This window comes from Haliotis rubra, unplaced genomic scaffold (genome assembly GCF_003918875.1).
Source record: "Haliotis rubra isolate DU_JTF1 unplaced genomic scaffold, ASM391887v1 Scf966, whole genome shotgun sequence".
Taxonomy (NCBI): Eukaryota; Metazoa; Mollusca; class Gastropoda; order Lepetellida; family Haliotidae; genus Haliotis; species Haliotis rubra.
This window is the reverse complement of record NW_025767708.1, coordinates 21,447-35,024: the sequence shown is the minus strand read 5'-3', so window position 1 is coordinate 35,024 and position 13,578 is coordinate 21,447. Positions and strand designations below refer to the sequence as shown.

The 13,578-nt window shown below is 39.8% G+C and overlaps 1 protein-coding gene across 1 annotated transcript in view; it reads left to right on the top strand.

Annotated features, from left to right (window-relative positions):
• Nucleotides 1-12,403, top strand: part of LOC124265190 (protein mono-ADP-ribosyltransferase PARP14-like) — a 215,893-nt gene extending 203,490 nt beyond the window's left edge. Inside the window, exon 26 of the mRNA XM_046699981.1 lies at nt 11,919-12,403. Coding sequence (XP_046555937.1) covers nt 11,919-12,202 — 284 coding nt within the window. The 3' untranslated portion in view covers nt 12,203-12,403. The remainder of the gene's footprint in view (nt 1-11,918) is intronic.
• Nucleotides 12,404-13,578: the final 1,175 nt, after the last annotated feature.

The window sequence follows — 13,578 nt, the reverse complement described above, 5'->3', positions numbered from 1 at the left end:
TGATCATGGTATGGCTGTTGTGTGAGGTTATGTTCTTCTAATCGAGGTGATTGGGTAGCCAAGTGGCTCAAGCTTTAGTTCTTCATGTCAAAGACACAGGTTAAATTTCCTAAATGGGTAAATGTGTGAAGCCCATGTCTTGTATCCCCTGCCGTGATATTGCTGGAATATTGCTAAAAGCGGTGTAGAGCCCAACTCATGTACTCACTCTAATCATAAATGCATGATTGTCTTATCATGAATGTATGATTAAGTTGTTGAAGCTGGCAATGTTGGTATTTCACTTTTGATTTACAGAGTATGTTTTGGGAGGATCTACTGAGAAGACTGAACATGTTGCACTGATAAAGGAACAGCCAGTGAATGATATGACCCTCTACTTCTTCTCGGATGGCATGGAACATATTGACCAAGCAAAATCCATGTTGGAAGAAGAGTACCAGAATAGTACATTGACAAGGCCCGTATTAGATGAAGCACTCAAGACCTTGCCTAAACAACAGGTGAGTTATTCTTTTTTTCAGAAGAGGTCCTCCTTGGGGTACCTTTTTGCATTTAAATGTCCTTTTTAAATTTCTTACGACAATATTTTGGATAAAGGAATTGAGGAGCAATACCATAATGCGGTACAGCAGCTAAGGGTGGTGGTCCACTCAGCGTATCTCTCTGCCTTGCAGGGAGAGCTGGTGGACCAACGTCAGAGAGGTGATAATTCGTCATCACCAATGCTTGCATGGTAGCTGACAGACGTGCATTCTCACTTGGCTCGGGACAGCATTCATTGCTGTGCCATCCAGTTGATGTGCGCCGTTGAGGGCCTGCATTGGTTGTGGCTGTCTTGCCCTACAATTTGGGTTCTACCCTGCTCCCTGGGGCTTAGAAGGTAGAATTAGAGGCTGCAGAGGCAGTTAGCACCTTTAGATCCACCACATCTCGCCAGCAGCCCTCAGTTCTTGCTACTTCTTATCCTTTGGCGTCGGCTAAATGGACTGCTCCATTACAGACTAAGAAAGGCACCAAGGACCCTTGGTGACTCCAGCTCAAGCAAACGTTTGGCTGACTGTGTGAGTTCACTGCTTCTTGCCAGATGTCCCTGTCGGCGGCTGTCTGTCCATATGCCTTTGGGAATGGGAGAAAGCCACCTCAAAAGTGTGTATCCTGTCCACACTCAGGGATGGCCACATGGAGGCCAGTCCACCGTCCTTTTCCGGAGTGTGTCGCACACCAGTGCCAGCCTCTCAAGAAAAGGCGGACATTTTCAGTGCCGAGGCGCAGTCGTTGCTGGACCAGGGAGCCATCAAGGTGGTTCCATAGGTCAGGAAAATGAGGGATTTCATTCCACTTACCTCCTAGTGACCAAAAAGGGCAAATCATGACAGAAATGATAAAACACGTGCCAGATTTTTCAACAAACAACAGAAACCAGGGTCTGAGCAAAAGTTCTATAGCCAAAGAGGACCTGGAGGACCAGGAGGACCAGATGTGCACACTGTTTCTGTGCCAGCAGTGATTGGGACAACTGAGTGTCCGATTGAAACAGAGATTGTGGATGCCAACATTCCATTATTGCTTGGAAAGCCAGCCCTTAAGAAAGCTAAAGCCATTATTGACATGGACAATGATAAAGCTATGATGTTTGGAGAAGCAGTCAATGTAGAAATGCCATCAAGTGGACATTACTGTGTTGCCTTGACAGGGGATATAGAACATGGGTCTGATGAGGTGATGTGGTTAAAGGATGGTGCTTCTGAAAAGGAGATTTTCACGATTGTTCACAAGTTGCATAAACAATTTGGTCATGCTTCGGTCAAAAATCTACAAAGGTTAATACAGCGGTCAGGAAACAGTACTGAAGTGAAAGCTGAAATTATTGAGAAGATTGTGGCCAGTTGTGATGTATGTAACAAACATAAAAAGACACCAGCAAAGCCAGTTGCTGGACTTCCCATGGCGTCAGACTTCAATGAAGTGGTTGCAATGGACCTACTTCAACTTGACCAAAACATATGGAATATTCACATGATAGACATGTTTACAAGATTCAGTGCAGCAGCAGTAATCAAGAATAAGACTGCAGAAATAATTGTGGATAAATTTCTACAATACTGGATTGCCATTCATGGAGCACCAATGAAGATAATGAACGAGAGTTCAACAATCAACAGATGCATGATTGATGTCAGAACTTCAATGTGGAAGTGATTACAACACCTGCTTACTTAATGGAACAGTTGAGAGGCACAACCAAACATTGACACTTACACTGAACAAAATAAAAAGGCAAGAAAATTGTAAGTTGGAAATAGCATTGAGCTGGGCATTATCAGCAAAGAATGCTCTATGCAACATTCATGGCTTCAGTGCATATCAACTTGTCTATGGTAGGAATCCAAACCTTCCATCAAACTTGACCAATAATCCCCCAGCATTGGAAGGAATCACATCCAGTACAATTGTTGGGAATCATATCCGAGTATTGCATTTTGGTAAGAAAGCTTTCACTGAAGCAGAGTGTGACGATAGGATATGGAGAGCTCTGAAAGCAAAAGTGAGGCCCATGGAGGGAATATACAGCATGGGAGAGAAAGTATACTATAAATTCCCAGGTAAAGAAGAATGGAGGGGACCAGCCAGAGTAATTGGTCAAGACGGGATGGGATGGTGATCAGAGTTCACAGGAATGGAATGAGAAAAACCAATGAAGTTGAGACTCTTGACATTAAAAAAGAGGAGGAAGAGAAAATGTGCCAGAAAGATGTGATGAAAAAGAAGTTTGTTGTGATGATAAGAAACAGTCAAGTTGGGAAGAAATTGACCTTGTCGGTCTGGAGACAATGAAATAGAGAGACAACACAGGGTGTAAATAAGACCAAACCGAACTTTAGAGTGGGAAAGTCCATCAGCTGCAAGAATGATGAAACAAGGGAAGTCATGACAGCTAAAATTATCAGCAAGGCTGGAAAAGCCAGGAAAGAATAGATTTTGGTTTAATGTTGAGTATACTGATCCAAAATAATATTTAGGAGTTAACAGACTTGAAGGTGAATGATGAAATTGATGATTCTGTCATATTTCTTGGATGGAAGCAAAAGAGTTAGACAGTTGGAAAAGAAATCAAGTATATGAAACAGTTGAAGATACTGTACAGAAATGTGTGTCGACGAGATGGGGATTGACAGTTAAAGAAAGTGAGAATGGAATCAAACTGAAAGCTAGACTGGTAGCAAGGGGTTTTGAAGATGGAGCTTCAAAAGTAGTGCAGTCAGATTCACCAATATGTGCAGGAGAAGCCTTGAAAATGATACTTGCTGTGATGGTCAACAAGCAATGGACACCTCATGCTATGGATATCAAGACTGCCTTCCTACAGGGGGCAATCATAGACAGGGACGTGTTTGTTAGACCTCCGAAAGAAGTAAACATGAGAGGAAAGGTCTGGAAACTCAACAAGTGTGTATATGGATTGAATGATGCTTCAGTGCAGTGGTATTTCAGTGTCAGAGAAGTGATGAAGGAATTTGGTGCAGTCGTGTCAAAGGTTGACCCAGCAGTGTTCATATGGTACAGTGATGAAATTGAAGGTGTGCTTGCATACAGCAAATGAGAACAATTCTTAATGTTGGGAAGGGAAGGGAAGCTTTCAGATATCTAGGTATGCATCTTGAGTCAGATGAGGATCAAGTCTTGCTACAACAGAGTGGATAAATTGACAAACTTGCCTTTATCAATATTGACAAGGCTAGAGCAACTGACAAGCAACAACCAGTCTCAGACTGACTGACTGACTGAGTTTGGTTTTACGCCGCTTTTAGCAATATTCCAGCAACATCACGGCGGGGGGACACCAGAAATGGGCTTCACACATTGTACCCATGTGGGGATTCGAACCCGGGTCTTCGGCGTGACGAGCCAACGCTTTAACCATTAGGCTACCCCACCGCCCCTCAGTCTCAGAAGAAGAAAGAAAGGTAATGAGGTCTCGGTTAGGGAAAATACTCAGGTTGGCTCATCATACGCGTCCAGATATTTTGTTTGAAACAAGTCGGTTATCAAGTTGTATACAATCTGCAGTTGTGGCCAATCTCCTTGAAGTGAACAAGGTCATAAAACAGTCGAATGTGAGAATGTTGTTCTGAGATATAGGAAGCTGGATGGAAAACTGAAACTGCTGACAAAATGGAGGGAGTCAGGGATCATATGTGATCTTCTTGATGAATGAACAAGGACAGGTGTCGCCAGTATGCTGGAGTTCAAGGAAACTGAAACTGAAACGCGTGCAGTACTCTTGCAGCAGAGACCTTAGCAATGGCAGATGCAATTGACACAGCAGTATATATGTCAACATTGTATGCTGAACTTGTATCTGGAAAAGGTGAGCAATCAGAAATGTTGTCGATTCTGTGTTTGACAGACTGCATGTCAGTATGGAAGCTGTTCATTCCAATACATCTGTGACCGAGAAGAGATTAAGAGTGGAGATAGCTGGCATCAAGGAACTTGAAGATGAGGGGATGGTTCAGATTAAATGGGTGAATCAATCTGAACAGTTGGCTGACTGCATGACAAAGAAAGGAGCTTCACCAGTTCGGCTTTGCAAGCTCTACAAAATGGCTATATTAATATAGTGACATAGAGGCTGTGAAGAAACTACGAAACTGTTTTCTAAACAGTAAGTGAAGAGACTACAGTGTTGTGATATAGTGACTGTAAAATAACAGTATATATAAATCACTGAAGAGAATATTGTCATGGTATGAGACAGATGTAATGAGAATAGTGACTGTGGATGTCTATACCAAGATGAGGACTTTTTATCATGTGTATTTTAAAAAAAAAAAAAAAAAATGTGTTTTAAGCAGTTTTAATATATTTCAAATTTGAAAAATCGTTGAGATTGTAAACGTTTCGAGACTATCTCGACTATCACGAGAAGTGAGTGAGAGTATGCGAGAGGAAGCCATATTTGTTTCGGGGGTCAGTGCGCCGTGGAAGTGTGGGAAACCACGTGCGAGATTGAAAAATTAAAAAGAAGAAATTTAATCACCAGAATTGTGTTGTCTGTCAAACATTATTCATTTGTTGCTGGATATGATGAAACTAATGTTACTTAAAGATTCGTTTTTGAAAGATAAATTGTCGAAAAAGATTGCTTGATGGAATTTTGTACAAAGATGCAATGTAAAACTTAAATAGTTACTCACTGAAATATAGCAAGCTTGGTAGCTAGAAAACTGTGTTATTATAAAGATGGTAACATATGCCACATGGACAGAAGAATGGAGCAAAAATGTTATAATGTTTAGGGTAAAATCATGTACAGTATAGTACACGACCATGTGGATGACACTAGTGATTGAACCTCTCATTTATGCTTCAGTGCCATGGAAGCAGGTAGGCCACAACAATATTTAAGTAGACAGTTGAATGTTTTAAGTAATAGTTCTTAAGATAGTTACATTAATGCGTTCAATGTCTTGTGAAAAATGAATAAATCAAGGAAACAGTAAGTCACCATGTAGTCTGATGCAGCTCAGGGATAGTTTACATTATGTCACTGTTATCCCTGCTTCGCCTCGGGGGTATTGTATTAGGCTCCGTACGTACGTACGTACGAATTGGAACCGTTGATTAGATTTTTTTCATAATTGGTACCTAAGTTCTTCAAAGTAAGCGAAAGGTCCCTGTCAGGTTTGGTGACCTTGACCTTCATTTCAAGGTCATAAGGGGACTTTAACGTTTTATCCTTGTCAGCAAGATATCTCAAGAACCGTTCACTGGATTTTCTTCATATTTGACACCAAGCTTCATCTAGGGAAGGCGCATGGACCAATAGATCTTCACGTAATTTTCAATGTCACAGTGACACTTTGAAGATTTCAGCATGTTAACCTGCATGTTCAGCTTGTCAGCGAGATATCTCAAGTACAATTCAATGGATCTTCTTCATATGTGACACCAAGCTTTATCTAGGGAAGGCACAGGACCAAGTTGATTTTGGTGACCTTCTCTTAATTTTCAAGGTCACAGCGACACTTTCAAGATTTCAGCATTTATAAATCTGGATGTTCAGCTTGTTAGCGAGATACCTTAAGGACCATTTTCTGTATTTTCTTCATATTTGACACTAAGCTTCATCTAGGGAAGGTGCAGGGCCTAGTTGATTTTGGTGACCTTCATTAAATTTTTAAGGTCACAGCGACACATTGAAGATTTCAGCATGTTAAGTTGTTCACTGAGACTTCTCGTGAATGTTTTTTGATAAGCAACTTCTTTGTTACTATTTTTTGCATATTTCATACACCATTACATTCATGTCAAGGTCAAAGTGAGTCTTGCAAATATTTTGTGTGTTTGAACAACTAAAGAGCAAGATATCATTACTTTTTTAATTGTGATTTGATAATTTGCAGTGAGGCATTATGTCACCTTAGTGACAACTGCTTGTTCTGTGTTTTGTTTTAGGAAGCAACGATTCAAGATCTAGAGGCCAAATTCAGCATTTCTGTTGACTATAACCGTTCAACAGGAAGAGTTGAACTTCAAGGTCTTACAGATGATGTCATCACAGCCATGGAAGCAGTACACAAGATTATACAGAAAGCCCTCCTCCAGGAACAGCAATCTGAGAAGGCCGAGATGTTGTCATCCTACGTTCAGTGGTCATACATGGAAGTAGATAGTACAGGCTCATCACAATCAGTAGAATATGATAAGATCATTAATCAACAAATTGAAGAAGCTTATCAAAACAAGAAGTCTCTGATACGTCTGCCTCCTGACACTGATGGAGTTGTTTATATCGTTGATTTAAACAACATGGAAAAATATCATTCAGATTTTCCCAGTGATAAAGTCTCTGTGATCAGAAAAGATCTAATCAAAGGTATGTTTGTTTCTCAGCCTCAGTGACTACACCTGGTCAACAACTGGTCTAATCCTACTGAATAAATCTGGGAATATTGACTCAATATTGACGAAGTCAAACGTGACACATCAATAACTGTAATGTTAGGGTTTCAGACGTCACTGCCAATAAATACGTCCAGTAGAGGCTGATGTGAAATAAATTTGATTCGAAAAGATAAATTTCATAGTTGGCTGAGTTGTTGAGTTCTGAAAAGGCCCGAGATATCATCTGCTTTGAAGTTTCCTGATGGTAATAGCTTGGTTACATGTTGACAAAAGTTGTACAGCCTGAACACATTCAGAATAACTATGAATACATGTTTGTCTACTGACATGTATCTGTGATTTTCAGGAGCATCATTTGAGCCTCCTTCCAACTGGACACAAATGACAACAGAAAGTGAAATGGTACCCCTTAACTCAAGAACTCAAGAGTATACAGATGTTCTACACAAATTTCTCTCAACAGCCTTCAAAGACCTGCCAGCATCTTTAAGGTTATTTGCAGCATTATTAAGAAAGATCATTGACACTTGGTGCCTGTCTTTCTTAGATTGAAAATCGCCCAAAGTGACCATCTTGTAAGGTCAAGATCACCAGAAACATGCACCAGAAACATGTGATTTGGGGTTTGAATCCCAAATCATTACGATTATGTTTCAATGTTTCTTGGCACCATGGGTTTTACCAGAGTGGTAAATGTCTGAGATCATCATTAGTTCTGTCGTTCCTTCCATGTTTAGTTGAAACTCTGAGATATCACTAGATGTCTGTTAAAACCAGTAGTACACCCCAATCACTCACAGGAGTAGGATAAAGATTCATATCATCCTCTGGACTAGACATTAAATGGGTAATGTCTAGAGGTATCCTCATTGAAGGTCAAAGTCACTGGAATGGTCATTTGAGAGTTTCTTTGTTTACGGAGCCAAACTCTTTTTGCCATATTTACGGAGATGGTTTAGACCTAGTTTAACACCAAGTCCCAGTCTAGTGTGGGTTTAAACTACGGCTCGTATTACAGAAGCAGGTTTGTCAATAATTGTAGTTTATACCAAGGTGTGGAGACCAGGTTTGACGATTTTGGTATTTTCGGAGAAGGCCGGCAAACTTCAGAAATTGTCAGGATTGTGTACAAAGTCAGCCGAAAATGTGAGTTAAAACCAAGATTGGATCACACACCAAACCGTTGATTTTCCACTTCTGCTATTTTCGAAACAGGTTTAGAGATAAATCTGGTACAGACACATAGTTTATCATCCAATTTGCAGACCTTGTTGTGGGGGGATAGTTTACACCTGGTTTAACTGTAGAAATATAACCCAAAATTGAGATGCATGGAACACTATGGTGATTTATTGTGAAAGTAAAAGCAAACATTACTCTTTCAGTGACGAGCCTGTCCCATTAACACAGATACACATTTATTTCCACTACCTGTGTGTGGAACAAATTAATGTATAACAAAACACCTTGGTGTACTAACTTGTAAGTAACAACCCAATGACACAAATTATTCAGTTTCAGCTCACCGTATGAGCTAAACATCTCAACAGTCTAACCACATCGAACATATTACTTACTCAAAATGACAGTTGATATTATGAGAAAAAGTAGAGTATGGACATATGTATATATATATATGTCCATTTACTGTTTGCTGAAATATCCTCAGCATCGTCATCATATGGGTTAAATGGTTCCTCAAATTCCTTTGGTACCATACTCATGATCCGGCTGGTCAGATTGCTGACATCCTTCAGAGAGGAACCTCCACCAGTTTTCTTTAGTTCTTTTTTTATACTCCTGCATTTCCTTTTTAAACTGATAATTTCAATCTTTTCCACTAAGCTTTCAGCCTATCTGTGTTATGCATGACTCCATTTCGAGCATGGTAAGTAATTCTAACCCTACCCCTTGCCTCTTGCTTTGACTTAACAGAGCTGGCATCACACTGTTTCCCGTCAATAACATGGATATTTTGCTCTAAACAGTCTAAGAGGAAGAGCTTTTTCTCACTTGTCCAGTTATTTACTCTATTTTGATCACCGTTTCACCTTTACATGTCATCTCACCTGCTGAATAAAATGTAAAGACATGTGAACCAGAACACGTGTGCAACTAAAATGAGCATGTGTCGGTTGAAATTTTGAAACTATTTTCACAACGAAACGAACAAAGTAATATCTTCAAATTCCAGACCAGGTCTAAACTTCCGTTTAGCAAGACTAGCTTTCTGTAATACAGTTTAGCTTAGACCAAAATTCCTTAAACCTGGTTCAAATTAAACTTCCTTAATAAATACAGCCCCTTGTGTTTGTATGATTGTGCAGAATGCAGCAATGATTTTGGCTCAATATGAGTGTATGGCCATTATACAGGAAGTGCTAATTGCTTTCGTATTAATATAGCTGGAGCTGAATGGATTTCTTAAATGCTGGCATGTATGGTGTGTATTTCCCCACCCTGAGATATCACTGGAATATTGCTCAAAGCAGAAGTAGAGGTTCATGTGTCACCAACCCTTTCTAATATGTTTTAGAAAGAAACAAACAATAGCATGGTGAAAATAAGAATATTTTGCAGATTATTTGAATTTGTCCAGTAACCCTCCTCTTCCCAAAAACTGTTTCCTTGTTGGTACAGTGTTTTAAATTTGTTGATCTTCTGATTTGGTGTAATACAAGCCCAACATATATCCCAACACGAGCTGAATTCGAATTTTGACGATTGCATTGCTTGCGCTATAAAGGGGGAGTACACGTGCGATTGGGAGTGCACAAACAGTTTCACTGGTTGGGCGGGTGCCCAGTCGCTGTCGTGAGAAGTTTTATTGACAATGGAAATCGGGAAGTAAACCCATACAAAATACCCGGATGTTACAAGCAGCAACAGTTTCGCTGATATGATGTCATCAACGCTATTTTTGTAGGAAACACTTGATATTTTTGTGTGAAATAGATGAATATATGCTTTCTCAATCAAGGTTAGTAAAATAAAAACTTTATATGATGTTACAGATAGAAATTCCTTTATTTATTCCCAGAATTTCACCCACAGTGCGATACATACCTTGTGAAGAAACCTGAAAAGAATAAAGGAACACTTATACCTTGTGAAGAAACCTGGAAAAAGAAAAGGAACACTTTCTCATAGTTAAAGTGCGATTATCTGCATGTTTCCTTGAAGAAGAGGTTTAATTGGTTTCCATGAGTATATAAAACCTTTGCAAAAAACACTTGAAGAAGAGGTTTGTTGAATGTTTAAGGTTGTCCTGTTCTCAGTTGTTGCAGTTTCCATGAGTATATGCACTTGATTCAAGGTATCTGTGTGTGAGGGTATCTGCAGGTGTTGTTGCAGATGTTTCCTTGAGTATATGAAACACTTGAAGAAGAGGTTTGTTGAATGTTTAAGGTTGCCCTGTTCTCAGCCAGTGGTGGGAGGGTGTTGTTGCAGATGTTTCCATGATATGGAAACACTCAAGGAGGTATCTGCAGGAGGGTGTTGTTGCAGATGTGTTGCAGGTTTCTGTTCACCTTCGTGTGGATCTCATGCAATGTGTTATTCCTGAAAACCTAATGGTGTGCAGTATTTCCTTTGTCTGACAGATTGAGCGTGTACAGACAAAGTTCCTGTGGCAGCAGTATGTTGCGAAGAAACAACAGTTGGACTCACAGAACCCAGGTCATCAGAATGAGACTGTGTTGTGGCATGGCACTGCTGTAGATGCCTATCCCAGTATCTGTAGAGGTGGCTTTAACCGCAGCTACTGTGGAAAGAATGATAAGTTCCATCTTGGTGGTGATTTGCGACATGATTAAGCTACCTATGCTATATTCTCACCTCTCCTGAATACAAGTTTCAGATGAGCTTCTTTGTGGAACAAAGCCTTTCGTCATTCTCCCCATCCATATTTCTGTCCATCTGCCTGTTACTGACTGGAACATTTTCTTGGCATATCATGGATTTAAGTGAGTGAGTGAGTTTAGTTATACGCCACACTCAGCAATATTCCAGCTATATGTCGGCGGTCTGTAAATAAACGAGTCTGGACCAGACAATCCAGTGATCAAAAGCATGAGCATCGATCTGCGCAATTGGGAACCGATGATATATGTCAACCAAGTCAGTGAGCCTGACCACCCAATCCTTTTAGTCGCCTCTTTCAACAAGCATGGGGTGGCGGTGGGGTAGCCTAATGGTTAAAGCGTTGGCTCGTCACGCCGAAGACCCGGGTTCGAATCCCCACATGGGCACAATGTGTGAAGCCCATTTCTTGTGTATCCCGCCGTGATGTTGCTGGAATATTGCTAAAAGCGGGGTAAAATCAAACTCAGTCAGTCAGTCAGTTCAACAAGCATGGGTTACTGAAGATCAATATTCAAACCCGGACCCCCATGGGTCCATGAATTTAAGACATGAAACACCTGGACAGAGCAGAAACTTTACATGGATGAAAGCAGTGAATGAGTTGAGTTTTACGTCACTTTTAGTAATATCACTGTAGGGGGCATCAGAAATGGAATGATAGCAGCAGTGGCCTCTCAAAAACTTGCTGACGGTGTTATTTATGTGTGGATATACGCTTGTTTCCGTTTGTCCATAGTCATCACTACTTTTGACATGTTAAGCATCCAGCTCTCTTATCTTGTCAATGTTGTTGTTATTCCCATGGCCTTTCCTGTCTGTCTGTCTGCCTGTCAGTGATCATTTTGTTTCCAGAGCATAACTAAAACAACACTCAATATTGTCTCTTGTATACAGATGAACACATTAGACTGAAATTCTCTCATGAAGCTGGACTTTAAATAACTGTCAGATGATTTGTTTGTTCAAATTATTAAGTACCTGGGGGTGATTTGTCATCTTCTGATCACTCTTGTTTTCAAATGAATGTAGCTATCTGCTATATATACCCTGAAATGTCATGCTCCTCTATTACGAAAGTTGACATCAATAAAATCTTCCCTGGTTATATTATATCTGCATAATGAATGTTTCTCTTTGTTCAGCCACTGCACTAGGAGAGGGTGTATACTTTGCAGTTCAGGCTTCATATTCAGACAGAAATACCTACTCTGTGCCTGACAGACAAGGTTACAAGCACATGTTTCAAGCCCGTGTGCTGACGGGGATGTACTGTCAGGGACAAAGAGGGATGAGAGTACCTCCACAAAGAGATCCATCCAGGCACATCCAGTTTGATTCTGTGGTAGACAATGTTGTTAGACCTGGAATGTACATCATCTTTAATGACACCCAGGCCTATCCAGAATACCTTATCACTTACCTGTGAAGTCAATTTCCATTCTTTCAAATGTTGTTTAATGAGATTCTTTTGTCACCTTATCTCCGTGAGATATTATGATTAAGATGGTGTAATTTATGACATGTGTGAATTCATGGTTTCTTGTAGTAATCAATTGTCAGGTAGAATTGTTCTTGTGATCATATTATTTGGAAGGTAGGCGATGGCTCGTAATTAGAATTAAATCTGAGGTAAATTGGTTAGATTGTAATCCTCCATCAGATCTGTTAGTAAAGTGATGACGCCATATTTTAAACAATATCCAATGTATTGTGTTATATTGGTAAGACCTGGAGACCTTCAATCTGATGCTCATTGTACAAGTCAACTAGGGGGATCGGGTGGTTGGCCTCGCGGACTTGATGTGGTGGGTCGTGTGTCCTGGGTCCACAACACAAGGGAAATGAATGGTACTTGTGATGTTTTCATCTTGCTCATCATTGGATTGTTCGTTACAGGCTCAGGTGCTTAAAGATGCTTTCTTACACCTAGATTAATATTACTGAGTACAGTATTTACTACCAAAGTAGCATCAGCTGTTGCAGAAATTCTCGAGTTCATGAGCTCATGTGAAAATTTGATCATTTTTAGTGAAATGTTTTCCTTTGAGTAGAGAATCTGAACTAAATCTTACTTCTTCGGGTATGTTACGGTATCATCCAATATGTTCAGCCATTACAAATTAAAGCTGTTTAAACTGGCTGCATGTTATAACTTGTAACATCCTTTTTAGATGAACAGCCATAGAAAATTTCTGATAAGTTTCAACATCTAAAATAGATGTGAATTGTTTGTACAAATATAATATTGATATAGTGTTGGCTTTGTAGCTAGGCATTTTGTATGTTGTCATGTATGTATGAACAGGCTTCTATCAACAATACTGAGTTTTGTCCATTATTCCAGAAATCCCATTGCCATTTTGGCAAAAGTTGAGAAGAATATTCTTTATATATATATTGTTATATTCTTTATAGTTAACATGTATACAGTTAAAAGATTGAGCTCATATAAATGTGCATACAGTTAACAGGTGACCTCATGTAAACATGCATACAGTTAACTGATGATACCCATGTAAACATGCATACAGTTAACAGGTGACCTCATGTAAACATGCATACAGTTAACTGATGATACCCATGTAAACATGCATACAGTTAACAGGTGACCTCATGTAAACATGCATACAGTTAACTGATGATACCCATGTAAACATGCATACAGTTAACAGGTGACCTCATGTAAACATGCATACAGTTAACTGATGATACCCATGTAAACATGCATAGTTAACAGATGACACTCATGTAAACATGCATGCAGATAACAGATGACACAGATGCATACATTTAACAGGTGCA